Source organism: Eurosta solidaginis, chromosome 1, assembly GCF_040869045.1.
Source record: "Eurosta solidaginis isolate ZX-2024a chromosome 1, ASM4086904v1, whole genome shotgun sequence".
Classification (NCBI taxonomy): Eukaryota; Metazoa; Arthropoda; class Insecta; order Diptera; family Tephritidae; genus Eurosta; species Eurosta solidaginis.
Window position 1 is genome coordinate 214,306,285 of NC_090319.1, and position 15,087 is coordinate 214,321,371.

Here is a 15,087-nt window from a genome sequence, read left to right on the forward strand (position 1 = left end):
GACGGACCCGGATTGGATTCGATACCTTCCCGGAGCAAGAGAATATGGAGCAGTCTCGCTGCAAGGAGCTGCTGGGAGGATGACAATTTGTGGGAGGGAAGCAACAAATTAAATGGGGTTACATTGAAATCCCAGTCCTTGGTCAGAAATTACAGAAGGGTTGAAGAATAAAAGCTGCTCTAATGTATAAGTGCTCTTATTTTGGATCCTCTTTCCATGTTATCAATCCGAAAACCTAAACAAAATTATAAAGACTTCGCTAAAAAATGTTTCTTCCTTCTTATGGAATTGTCACCTATTTTAAGTTAAAGCACCAATAACCGATGCCAATTGAAATGGATAAGTGAAAATACGTATATAGTAATTAGAAAAAATTTAAACAACGTGACATCAGGACGGACAAGGCGACAGCTGTTTCGATTAGACCTTGTAAATCTCTTTTCTCCCGGGAGTGGGATTTAAACCCGCACTCCTACGATGGTTGAAGATTTACAAAAGCATTCACCTACGTCATGCCTTAGTTGTTGTAAACTTATCCCAATTGCCTTCTTTGCATATTTTATTCTTTACGAAGACATACTTCGTATATTATTATGTGTTAAAGATATGATTTTTGTTGTTGGCAGGTTTCAAAGAAACTAGTATTTTTTGCTTTTGTTCTATTTATAGAACTACAAAGGATTAACCAATGTTGTCTATTTGTATGAATTAAGTGGGGTTTGCCCTAACTGCTTTTTAAATGTATGTAGGGCAATCCCCGCTTAATTCATACGAAAATACTTATGATAATTACTATGGCGTTATGACTATGTCAACTATGCCAGGCCCTTTATAATTGGTATACCTGTGATGTGTAGAGAAATCAGCCTTTCTTTCGTGTTCGAATTTATATGTATTCCTTTAGTTTATTGTTGTTGTTGTGTTACCCCATTCAATGCCTACTCACAATTTTTCATCAAAGTCCTCTAATGGGAGTCCACGAAAACTGGCAGTTACAACAGAGGAAGACCATAGGGAGATTGGTGTTAGAGTCGTTGGTTCCACATTACAATTGAAAAGATGGTTGTCATGTGGGGACACATCGCATGCAGGACATATATAATTTATGTCGGGGTTGATTCAAGTAAGAGTTTAAATTATTACAGTATCCAGAAAGAAGTGGGGACAGGGTGACTCGTGTCTTCCTTGGTAGTGTGCTTTCTTCTTCTGCAAGAGTTGAACAGGGTTCACCGGACGTCTGCTGGCAAATGCGTTTAACGATTCTCTGTGGGTTTTGCATAGGGCCTCCTTATGCTTCTCTGGATTGAACGGTAGTGCCGGCAGGTGCCGGATCTTATCATAGTGCTTATGGAAATGTTCTCTTATCGCTCCTCGAGGTGCCTGCTCACTGTACTCTATAATGTTGAGCTCTTTGGCCTCACTATGTTGGCGATGTTTAGTGGCCATAAGGAGACATCCCGCGGCAGTTCTGATTGCAGCATTTTTCAGTGTGTGTTTTTCAAGACCAGGCGACCAAACGTGACGCGGAGCACATATGTGGCCGGCCAGCGTAGTTAGCAATGTTTCTTTATCTTTTCCCCTAGTTCTTACCCAAGCGACTTGAGGATTTTGTTGCGGATTTACACTTTAGATACAAATTTCGACAGCCGGTAGCGCAACACCAATGACGTGAGCGTCCACTACTTCCATCATGTGTTCGTTCTACGTGGTTAACAGAGTGGCCGTGGATTTTGTCAGTGATAATGCAAACTTCCGCGAGGTGAAGAAACTCGAAAGACTGGGGATATAGCTGTTTATTTCAGAATCTAGTTCATCTATTGAAGGGCCAGGTCCCTTTGAGAGCCTTCTATGTCCTGGAGTAGAGTGTCGTGGACGACTGTGTCAAAAGCTATTGACAGATCGAGTGTACGAACGCAGTCCTGTGAATGGGTTTTTCCTGATTTAGTCCGTAATTTATCTGGGTGTTTAAGGCCTTTAGCGCGGTGGTGATGCCATGCATTTTGCGCAAACTATGTTGGTGGGTGCCTAGACGAAGACTCGCCATGAAATGAGGTAGCAGGAAGATTTCCAATGTCTTCCCTACTGGCGAAATGAGTGATATTTTCGATATGACTTGCCTTCGTTAGCTGGTTTACCAGGCTTTAGTAGTGGAGTTATCCTTGCCAGTTTTCATTGTTTGGGAATGACAAAGGACTTCAACTACAGGTTGGAAACACGGTTATGTAGTTTATTTCCTCAGCGACAATTTTTTTTATCAATGGCGTAACTTTTCCATCTGGTCCTGCTGATTTAGAGGGCTTGGCATTTAACCTCTGTTGGGGTGATGGTAATCGAATCCGATAAAGTTTTATCGCTGAAAGCGATGGAGACTTTATCATTAATTTCGTTGAATTGGAGAGGTACTTGACGGTTGATCACAGTTTACCAACACCCGTGGAGAGGAAGACAGTGCTAAAGATGTTCCTCGATGACATTGCGGAACGCAAGCTCGCCTTGCCGGACATCAGTCGTGACTCTGGGAGTTAGAGATGGGTGGATATTCCTTTAAGGATTTAAGCTTTGTCGAGTGCGCTGCCCGACTGCTGCTGGAGAATCTGGTATCGATGGGTGTGGTGGTACTTGTGTTTTGGCAGAAGGGTGCAACGAATGCGCTGGTCGAACGGTTGCCCGGATCATCTGTGAAGGTAGCATCGGCCAAGGCATGAGCTGCATTGGACGGATGACGCGATTATAAATATTTTTAGCTGGAATACAGAACACATGGTGTGGGGGATGACTCCTTTTACACGAGTGCGTGTGCGGGAAAAGGAGGGTAAGGATGGGGGGCAAAGGCTGGTGCTCGGCATTGCTTCTGTTCATGCTACGTAGATTGTAATAATAGATTGTGGTGACAGGTAAGTGTGAAGGATGGTTGCACCAGACGTTATGTTCTGGGCTACACCCCAAAACCCGTCGTCCCTATAACTTTTACAAATATTTTGTGGAACCTTGCTGTTCACAAGGGCGTCCCGCAGTCTGCGCCTTAGCTAAATGCCGTTAACACGCAGATAAATCGCCTGTTAAATCAAAAACCCCACCAGAGCATAGTGCTCGTTACGCTGGACCTATCAAAAGCTTTGATATGCTCAACCACGGCATGTTTCTGCAAGACTTGGAAGAGTCCTCCCTTCCTCCAAGTCTCAAAAGGTGTACCGTAAATTATCTGTCTGGTCGGCAAGCATCGGTTCAATTCAAGAACATAACATCCAACCCATAAGAATTAGACAAGGGGTATCACAGGGTGGAGTCCTATACCCTCTTTTGTTTAATTTCTACATATCGACGCTACCATCACCACCAGAAGGAATCACTATGGTATCCTACGCGGATGACTGCAAAATAATGGCCAGAGGCCCAGACCCGCACATCGATGAGCTTTGTAATAAAATCTCAAGTTTTTTCGCGAAACTTGAAATTTTCACTGACCAAATCATCGGCGGCCTTATTTACATCATGGGCACAGCAAATGTCGACCATATTGGACATCTACGTCGAAGGCATTACGCTACCGACTGTCTTACACCCAACAATTTTGGGTGTGACGTTCAATGAGGATCTACATTTCACTGAGCATGCAACCGCAATTGTTCCTAAAATCCAAAGCCGTAATAAAATCCTCAAATCTCTTGCCGGCAGCGCTTGGGGTAAAGACAAAGAAACACTCCCCGATATGGTCGCCAAGCCTAAAGGTTACACACTGGAAGAAAGACTTGCCAAAATACTGCCCTCAGAACCGCTACAGGCTGTCTCCTTATGTCACAAGAACACCGCCTGCAGAATGAGGCGAGAGTACTCCCCATTAGGGATAGAAATGAAATGCTGAACAAACAGTTTCTGTTGAATACCCAGCAATCTGGGCATCCTAATAGACATCTGATTGATGAGGCTATACCTCCCAGGGTCTTAAGAAGTCACCTCCGTAAGCATTACGAGGAAATACGCCACCTGAGAACACAGCCGTATGAAGCAAAAAAGCACAAGCAGACCCTCAGTGATATCCACAAACAGACGTCGGACCTCTATGCCAGAAATTGCCCTGCGAATCCAGACCTTCAAAAAAAAAAATCCAGAACTCGCAGAAGAGTGTCGCACTCTCCCAAGGGGATTGCGTCTCATTCTAGCTCAACTTCGATCTGGGTATTGTAACAGGTTAAACTCTTATCTATCCAGAATCAACCCCGACATACAAAATGTATGCCCTGCTTGCAATGTGTTCCCACATGACACCACAACCATCTCTTCAATTGTAATGTGGAACCAACGCCTCTAACATCCCTCTCACTATGGTCCAACCCTGTTGAAACCGTAAGTTTCTTTGGACTCCCGTTAGAGGATATTGATGACAATTTGTGATCGTTCGCGCCATTATGATGTGCTACAACAACAACATCGTACGATCAAGATTATTCATTCAGGATCTTATAGATAGGTAAAGAAGAGAAACGAATGAAAACAAAATCGCAACCTAGAAAAGATAAAATCGCTGCAAGTGATAAGTCGGACCTGTAGGGGCATTCGAGACCGAACAGAGAATATGAGTCGAGAAGGGTACGAAGGAGAATAAGAGGCCCTGAAATAGAGTGAGTGCTTGGCTTCGGACAGTTAGGCAGTAGAATAAATACGAACCCAGTAGGTTTAACAAAAGCTTTGCACCGAGAAACCTGAGCATGTTCCGAATCGTTTTGAACAAGAGATTAGAACTTATTACTTTTTATAGGAAAACAATTTGTATATAGCTGGGTTGAGTCATTTTGAAATAAAACAAATCAAAATAAAAAATGATTCATCATTTAAAACTTTTTGGTTGATGAATAAAAAGTTAATTTTGTTTCAAGCATTTTCGAATAATGAAAAACATTTTATCGTTATTCAAAATATGCTGAGTGATGATAATCGGTCATCCTTATTTTTGTAAATTTTGAGTAAAGAGTTGAGTTATTATTCCTTATTTAAAAAATATGGAATAACATTAAAATTTCAATTTTCATTTATTTATTCAAAAATAAAAAAATAACCCCTCCAGGAGCTCTGAAAATATAGCCATATTCGTAACAAGTTCGCTTGTAGTTCTAATGCTTCTTAGGGTAATATTGAGATGATTTTGGGGAGTATTTTCGGGATTTTTGGGGTAATTTGGGGACACCCTCTGGATCCTACCAGGGTCTTTAGGTGTTCATTTAGGGGTCATTTCGGGACTCCCTCGGAGTCCTCCCGCGGTCTTTTGTAGGTAATTTCGGGGACTTTAAGGGGTCATTTCGGCATGGTTTTGGGAACCCCTCGGGGTTCTCCCGGGGTTTTTTGGGGATCGTTCCTGGATGTTTTGGGGACTCCCGTGGTGTCCTCCCGGGGTCTATTGGGGGTCGTTCTGGCAGGTTTTTGGGGACTCCCTCGAGGTCCTCCTGGGTTTATTTGGGGGTTATTCCGGGATGGTTTTGGGGACTTCCTCTGGGTTATTTGGGAGTCATTCCGCAATGGTTTTGGGGACTCCCTCGGGGTCATTTGTTATTCATTCCGGGATGGTTTAGGGGAGTCTCTCAGGGTCATTTGGGGGTCATTCCGGGAAGGTTTTGGGGACTCCCTCGGGCCATTTGGGGGTCATCCCACAAGCCAGCACAGAATCTGTAGGACTGCGACTCCGAACTCATACCTTCGTCGACATCACTTTCCTCAAAGCTCTAGGTGTAGCTCCGAAGACTTTCTAACGGATTTTTTTTTGTCGCACTATGCTGCCGAGGTGGTGTGATGGTAGCGTGCTCGAACTCATACCTTCGTCGACGCCACTTTCCTCGAAGCTCTAGGTGTAGCTCCGAAGACTTCCTAACTGATTTGTTTTGTCGCGCTATGCTGTCGAGGTGGTGTGATGGTAGCGAGATCCGCCTACCACACTGAAGATCCTGGGTTCACGAGCCGGGCAAAGCAGATGCTGTTCGGAGTCAGCATAAAACAAGTAGGTCCCCTTCCGCTAATTTGTAAGAAAACTTAAAAGGAGCACGACGCACATTGCCCTAAAATCTCTTCGGAGGTTACCGCGCCTTACATTTATTTATTTATGCTGCTGAGCACTACCAGAAAAACACCTTAAAACATTACGGAGTAACTATTCGGTCAAGGATGTCGCCTTCGCAATCATAAGCAGTCTAAGTGGATATTATTGTGTAATTTATAGGTGAAAATAGTATAATCCTACTACATAAAGACCCTAGATAATTTTGTTTTAAATGTGGACCAAAATCTGCAGACGTTTGTGCTCCAAACATTGATTTCAGTAATCTTCGTTAAACCAAAACGATATTTAAGAATAAAAGTCGACCGATTTTAAGTTGAAAGGTGTTAATGTTAGGCTCAGTCCAAACTGTTGTCTTTTGATACAAGAATTCATTATAAATAACCACGTGTCGTCAGTTTTCAGCCTAGTTCGACTGTCCACTACGTTATGGTAGTATCACACCCAGCCATTTGTACTGTCTTGGGAAAGCTTTCACCAATTTGAGTGTCCTTGCGAAGGACAAAGCCTCACCTGGTAAATATATGTGCCTATGTATTCACATACATATGTAACAGGAGACGTAACGCGTAGGTTATATTTAAACATGGCTGGTAGGCTATAAACAATGTGATTCACTCCATTGGGCTAGTTGGGGATATGCCCGTCAACTTTAAGAAGTGTCAAACCAAGAGTCTTGGGTATTGAATGATGAAGTGTGAAAATCAAAATTAATATTTCAGATGGTATTTTAAAGTTTCGCTCCGAGGGAGTCCCCAAAAACATCTCGGAACGACCCCCTAAAGACCCCAGGAGGACCCCGCGAGAGTCCCCAAAACCATCCTGGAACGACCCCGGGAGGAATCCGAGGGAGTCCCCAAAAATATCCTGGAACAACCCCCAAATGACCCCTATAGAGTCCCCAAAATTTTCCCGGAACGACCCCCATATTACCCTGAGAGAATTTCCAAAAAGATCCCGGAACGACCCCGGGAGGAATCCGAGGGAGTCCCCAAAACCATCCCGGAATGACCCCCAATTGACCCAGAGGGAGTCGCCAAAAATATCCCGGAACGACCCCCGAATGACCCCGGGAGGACCCCGAGGGAGTCTTAAAAACCATCCCGAAATGACCCCCAAAAACTCCAGGGGAATCGCCAGGGAGCATATTGGTATATTTTCAGGGCATCTCGAGGGTTTATTTTTTTATTTTTGAATAACTGAATAAAAATTGAAATTTTATTTTTATTCGATATTTTTTAAATAAGGAATAATAACTCAACTCTTTACTTAAAATTTAGAAAAATAATAATAACCGATTATCATCACTCAGGATATTTTGATAAAATGTTATTCATTATTCAAAAATGCTTGAATAAAAATTACCTTGTTATTCATCACTCAAGCCTTCTTGAATAACGAATAAAAATTTATTTTTTATTTTTTTGTCAATAGTTATGCAAATTTCTTGAAAACGCCTATCCCTGGTATAGAGTAACCGTAACATATTCTGGTGAGGCATTCTACGTGTAACATAGAACGTTTTTCGTTCATGCATCACAGAACGACAATCTGTCTTTTGAGCAGCTATAAAATTGTTATAGGGCATATTACCTGCGTTGCTTTAACATCAATATGAAAAAGCCGACATTTTGGAATCAATTGAAAATAGTGCTTCAAGTGCAGCTCCGCAAGATGTGATATAGGTAAGGCAGTTGCATTCCATCTGAAATTGTGAAAATTAGTTTTCTTTATAAGCAATAAAAATTTTCGTAATTTTTTTTAAATTCTTTATATATAAAAAACTATATAAAAATTAATAGATTAAAATTTTGTGAATTACAATAACTATGTTAGCCGCACTGAAGTCAGGCCTGCACAACGAAAGCAACACGTTTTTTTTTTTAATTTTATCGAAATCAAAAAAAGTATCGAAAAATTGTTTGTTTCCTTAAAATCAAAATCGAAAGCAAAACAATTTTATTTTTCTTCGATATATCGAAGTTTGAGTAATTTACCTGCCAATATTTTTCATTTTATTAAAGGATATCATTGCTTAAAACATAAAATTGCTGGGCGATTCACAAGTGTGCCGTATTCATGTAAAATTTTAAGATTTGAGTTGCTTCAATGGTTTTGAATATAAAATTTGATTAAAGTATAACACATACGGCGAATAGGAGACCTTATGAAATGCCTATATCATTTTATGAATTTATAATTAAATTTTCAACTATACATATTGATAATGAAAAATTCATTTTGAATAAGGTTTTATTGAAAATATATATTTTTTAACTGTTGCGGTAGTTTTTTCCTAGTGAACTTTTTATATGCGATAGCGCACGTCAAAGCGACGAACACATATTTTATTCGTGATTGTAACTTATGGGTTCGTACAATTTTTATATAAATTGTTTAATAATTAATTCTAAAAATTATGTTTTTTTGTTTTAATGGTGGGTTCAATTTATACTTATTATTAAGAATTCATGAGCTTAACACCGGCTTATAATAATTGAATATTCAATTATTACGTTTTCTAAGAGAAACTGTAAAGAAAGAAAAAAACATTTACTGGCATATTGCGTTAGTACTATTTCGAAAACCGCCACGAATTCATCGCTGGCAATTTCGTAAAGTCATCAAAGCTTTCACCGAGATTCGAACCGCGAATCACACGATGAAACTGCAGTTGCCTTAACCACTAGGCTATCCTGCTTGTATTTGTCTCCTTGCTTAATTCAGTTTATCTTATTTCTACACTAACAACACAACTGAGACATTCTGCCTCTATTAATTTGTGTGTATGTAGATTTGTTTTTGTGAAGTTTCTTTTGCTTTTATAAAGTTTCTTTTTCGTTGCGAATGAGAAGCTTTGTAAACTCGGGCTTAGTTTTACATATTTATGTTTTTTTTTTTTTAATGGTGTGTTCAATTTATACTTATTATTAAGAATTCGTGAGCTTAACACCAGCTTATAATAATTGAATATTCAATTATTATGTTTTTCTAAGAGAAATTGAAAAGAAAGAAAGAAACATTTACTGGGATATTGCGAGGTTGCTTTAACCACTAGGCTATCCTGCTTGTATTTGTCTCCTTGCTTAATTCAGTTTATCTTATTTCTATGAGCCCGAGTTTACAAAGATTCTCATTCGCAACGAAAAAGAAACTTTATAAAAGCAAAGCAAATCTACATACACACAAATTAATAGAGGCAGAATGTCTCAGTTGTGTTGTTAGTGTAGAAATAAGATAAATTGAATTAACTAAGGAGACAAAGGATAGATAAGATCGTGTACCAAATTTGGTGAAGATATCTCAATATTTACTCAAGTTATCATGTTAACGGACAGACGGACGGACGAACGGGCATGGCTCAATCAAAAGTTTTTTTTTCAATACTGATGATTTTCATATATGGAAGTCTATATCTATCTCGATTCCTTTATACCTGTACAACCAACCGTTATCCAATCAAAGTTAATATACTCTGTGTGCAAAGCACACTGAGATAAAAAGGCAGTAACAGTGAAAGGGACGTTGACATACCACTGCATGATTCCAGTGGCAGAAGGAACAGTAAAAGCACATTTTTTTTCAAGTTCAAGTTATGAAATAATTATTATGAAATACGTATAAATTTAAATGAAATTAAAAATTATTGTTAAGTTGATTTTAACGGTTTGTAGTAATTAATTAGTACATCTATTGCCGTCTTCAAGACTGAGTTTGTTATTCTTGTAAAATTGATATTGTATAAGTTTGTTTACATATTGGACCGAATACGTTCAATAAACCTTGCTCATTTTCTACTTATAATAATAAAATATAATAATATAAAAATAACTTGTAATATCTTAATTTTACAAAAATATGTATTATAATTTTTAATTTATTATAAATTTTTAAATCCTATATTATTAGAAATTATTAACTTCTATTTTCGAATACGAAGTTTATTATATTGTTACATGTAGTCTCTAAACACACATACACATCTTACGACGGTTTTATTTTCAATAATATATGTAAATACATTTTAAAAAGAACTAAAAAAATAGAAATTGTTTTTTTATTTGTATTCTATTGCCCATTGTACTACAATAATGATTTGGTAAAACACAAATACTAGCTACCAGCTAAGTGATTTTTGACTAAATTTATTTAATTTAAATTAAAATATGTATATTGATGATAAAGTCAAGGGCAATATGTAAGAATAACATATTAACGTATACAAAAATTGTAAGTGCCCCATATACATTTGTGATATTAATCAGTAAGGTTTACATATTTAAGAATTTAGCTATTGTTTTTTTTTTCTCTTACATGTTATAATGTTGTTGTTGTTGATTTATATGGGAAAAATAATTGAAATAAATGTACTTCATCTTACATTAAGATGATTAGCGAAACGTCGGGTTGTACTAGTGGAGCCTTTTGACTTGCACTAAAGCACATATTGGTCAAATAAAGCCTATTTTTATTTTTATTAATTGATTGTTTACAAGTACATATACATACATATGTATGTACCCAGCAGAATTTATTCAAGCGCTTCTCTAAACTTCACTTTTGACACGCTACCTTTTCACTTCCAAACACGCTGAAAAATAGACACTTGGTTGTGCCGTTTATCGTCGGCTTTTTGAACCAAACGATTACTGCAAAGTGCTTCGTATACGCTACCTTATTCGCAGAAAATCAGCAAGCGCTTATTTGGAGCATACTCAAACAAACATGTGTTTCTGTCATTTTGTTTTCATTTTTTGCCTTGAGAAGTTCAGTTCTCTGCACGTGCGTGTTTCTTGCGACTTACAGATTAAATAAACTAATAAAAATAGGTAAATAATTTGAAATATTGCAATGAAATACGTGTGGTTATTAATAAATATGCAAAGTATTAAATAAAGTTTAAGTTCTCAAAGTCAGGTTGGTTTGGATTGCATTGAATACAATATAGAAGTGGGAACTTTCCAGATTTTTTCCAATTCTTGTTGGCTTGGCCTTTTCAAGGTGAGTACAGTGTATTTCGGTCGAAGTATAAATTATGTATAAATATATCCCATTTGCTATAGTTATTTTACATCTTGTAGATAAATATTCACTTGGCAGTAAACTCATTGCATTGAATACAATATAGAAGTGGGAGTTATGCACTTTTGGGCTATAGCAAAAGACATTTTAAGCGGCTTGTAGCCAAAGAATTGAATGGTTTAAAACTGTTGACGAGGAAGCCCCGAAAGATTCATCAAATCGCTCTAACTTGTGCAACGATACCAAAAATGTCGAAGTCCATCAAATTGTTGTTCCGGAAAATCCAGAATACGAGAGGATTCCTATGCCTTTAATGGAACCGTCGTTGGATATTATTTCGGGATTTAAAGAATGGATGGTGAAGCACAAAATTAGACGAGCTGCTGCTAATGATATGCTTGATTTGGTCTTAATGTCCCCATTTCGACAAGTGGTCTTTTCGAGAAACAAGCGATTTGTACGCGTTAAGTATTACCTGGAGAATATTTTCATTATGGGTTAGAGCAGGGCATTAAAAAATGTTTACAGTTGAAAGTTCCTCTTGGTCAAAACATTTTAGAATTAGATATTGGTATTGATGGGCTTCCTCTATATAAAAGTTCTTCGAATTCCTTATGGCCAATTCTTGGATCAGTAGCAAACCACACCAATATATCTCCATTTTTAATTGGGTGTTACATTGGGAAAAAAAAAACCTGAAGATATTAACGATTTCCTATTTGATTTATTCCAGGATTTTTTGGTATTACAGGAAAGAGGTATTGAGTTGGGATGCTCCACAGCTACGAGCAATTATATGCGATGCTCCCGCTCGCGCTTTCGTTAGCGGAACAACAGGTCATACTTCTGCCAGTGGATGTTCCTAGTGCACTCAACAGGCTATGCAAAAAAGTGAATGTTCCAATTGGACACAACAACCTGTACAAAAAAAGAAACGCTTGACATATAGCGCAACAGTGTGCTTAAGAACGGACGACGACTTCAAAGCAAGAAGGGACCCACAATTCCATTTAAAAATGTTTATACACAATGAACATATTTTAGAAAAATTAAATATTAGAATGATCAGTCAGTTCCCTTTGGACATGATGCATCTTATTGACTTGGTAGTTGTTAGGGAAATGCTACATTTGATATGGAATGATAATCTATGTAGTGGAAAGATTCAGAAGATTTCAAAAGAAAGAAAACACGATATGGATAATTTTTTTTTATCTTCAAGAAACTGCATTCCAAAGGAGTTCCAAAGGAAACCTCGTTCCTTCAATGAGCTATGCCGCTGGAAGGCTACAGAGTTTAGGCTATTAGCCCTATATATAGGGCCTGTTTTTTTTAAAAACTTTCTATGTGATACCTTGCACACATATTTCCTTCTACTTCATGCTTCTTATAGACTTTTTTCATCTACTAAATGTCAAGCTAATTTAGATTGTTTGCAAAGTATGTTAGAGGTATTTTTTCATAATTTTCAATATATTTATTGCGAAAACAAAGTAAGCTATAATGTGCATAATCTGCTTCATATTGCAAGTTGTGTACAACTGTTTGGAAATGTTAATTCTTTTTCAGCCTGCAGGTATGAAAACAATCTCCAAGTACAAAAAAAGATTGCCGAAAGCCTAACTTTATTTTACAACAAATTTGTAGTAGAATTAATGAACGATACAAAGTATCAATTAAAGATAGAATCGGCATGGGGAAGAAAATAGTTTCTCATAGGTTTGCGTACTCTAATTCTCCTTTATATACAAGTTACAACTTCAACGAATTCTTTTTGAGTATCGATGCACCTGATTGTTATTGCGACTTCAAACCATTTGGGCCTATACAAATTTGTGGTTTTTTCAAAGATGATGCAGGTGAAGAATATATTGCAGGAAGGGTTTTTCTTAATAAAAGTAGTTTTTTCGCTGAACCTGTGGACTCAATGTCGTCTTTAGGGATTGCATATGTAAGCAATCTCAGTGATAATGAAGAAATATTTCCAATCACAAACTTGATTAGCAAATGTATTTTTTTGCCAATAGGGGGAGGGCAGTCATTGTACCAATTTTACATTATTTCTAGAAAAGGGTGACCACTTGAAGAATGAAGGGCATGAGAAGAGTTTTTAACGAAGGCAGCGCAAAAGGATGTTTTGTGCAATTTAGATGAGGAGAGCAATCAGTTAAAAGCAAAATGTGCAAAACTTGGTAAGTATCACTACGGTCCTTTTTATTTCACTACCTAATTTTTATTAAAATTGTATACTTCTTTCGGCAGAACTTGAGAACGAGGAGCAAACTAAGTTCCTGGAAGAGCTAAGAGCAGATATCTCACAATTAAAAACAGATGTATCAACAATAAAAAAAAGTAAAGCAAGCCAAGGTGTGATTCTCAAAAAACTAGTTCAGAAGGTCTTACCAAAAACATCAAATTTAACCATTTTGCCGTTCAAAACGATTGAAGAGATTAAGTCTGCAGACAATATTTTATCGCAGTACCCTCGAGACGAATTAGTATTGCTTAAAGCTTACCTCGTTATATCAGAACTATTAACTTGTTAGATATTTATTATAATTTCAGGTCACATACCTACGCAATACTGTAGGTGTTACTCCGATAAGAAAAATTGCTTCTTTCTTATTTGTGGATCTACTATGCCTCTCATTAATTGGGATGGCCCTCAGCAAAGAATTTCAATCAAATCTCTGAAATTTTTCAACGAAATTATTTTTCGTAAGGTATTTGCACAAATATATAGTCAATGTCGAAGTATTATTATAAATGTACCTTAATTTCATATAACAGGTGCAGTTCAAGGTTCCGATATGGATTTTTCCAAATTTGACAGTGAAATGCGGAAGGGGATCTGAGCCGCGAAAAATAAAATGTATAAAAACAAATCCAACCGATCTTGATTATTTTCGAAGCATATCTAAAGCTAGAAGTATTTATTTTGCATGTAAAAGTCAACCTTAATCACATTTTTTACCATTTTTAAGTTAACTAAATATATAAACGATAATGTAAGGTAATGAAAACTTCCTTATTTTAAAATGAATTCCAGTGTGCTTATGTAAAAAAAAAAATTATTTTGAAACATATATGTATATATATATATGTACCTACATAATATCTTATATGAATCTCATTCAATTGATTTTGTAACAAAATACGGAAGCAAAATCTTCCTTAAATTTAGTTAAAAGTATTTTGTAATTTTATTGGGGTCAAGCCGATATTTAAATAAAACTAAAACAATAAATATTGTTTTTATTTATATATTTATCAATACAGTATAACAACTCAAATTTTGATTTTAGTTCAATGTAAGTACATAGAAACGCAGGAAAGTCGATGCGCATCTCTCTCGCATTATTGGATAACAAAATGATGTGCCTCTACATCGCAGTATTAGTCGCGCATTTAGTGCGCTTCACTTCAGCATAGTTAGATGCATATTCGATGCCCATATCCTTCGCATTCTTAGATGTGCCTCTATTCCGCAGTATTAGCCGCGCAGTCGATGCACATAACCCCTGCATTATTAGTTGGCAGTTACAAGCGCCTCTTCCAAGCATCTCGGGAAGCGTATTATCTGCGCAACATTCGCATGAAAGTGATGCGCCAATTTCCAATGACATGCCAATGGTAAAAGATGCGGTATGTGAAACAAGAGCGATGCGCTTTAACGCATCTACGAAACGCTTCTTAAGCGCTTCCGATGCGCTATTCTCCCTATAGGGTATGTTGTAGTTAAGATGACCATGCATGCATCCACAGGCAGGCGTTGGCTGTATACCATAGGTGGGCAAATTGAAACTTGAGGGTGTATTGGTAAACGGGATAGTAATTGCACTACAGTGGTGTTAAAAAGGAAATGGCTTGATACGAAAAAAAAGGAAACAGTCTGCTATTGGAAACTTTTTCTTTTTTTAATTTTCAGGACTGATCTTGAATTTTGATCGTCTTTTCATCTTATATTTTGTATTTTTATTAAATTATTATACTTTATTATGACAGAAAAGCTGAAAAGAATT

At 37.4% G+C, this 15,087-nt stretch overlaps 1 protein-coding gene across 11 annotated transcripts in view; it reads right to left on the reverse strand.

Moving 5' to 3' along the window:
* The window catches only part of nvd (neverland), a 2,324,292-nt gene that overhangs the window by 205,618 nt on the left and 2,103,587 nt on the right, over positions 1–15,087 (reverse strand). For all 11 annotated transcript variants that reach the window (XM_067760154.1, XM_067760153.1, XM_067760145.1 and 8 more), the window contains one exon: positions 7,637–7,748. In XM_067760154.1, coding sequence (XP_067616255.1) covers positions 7,637–7,748 — 112 coding nt within the window. The remainder of the gene's footprint in view (positions 1–7,636; positions 7,749–15,087) is intronic.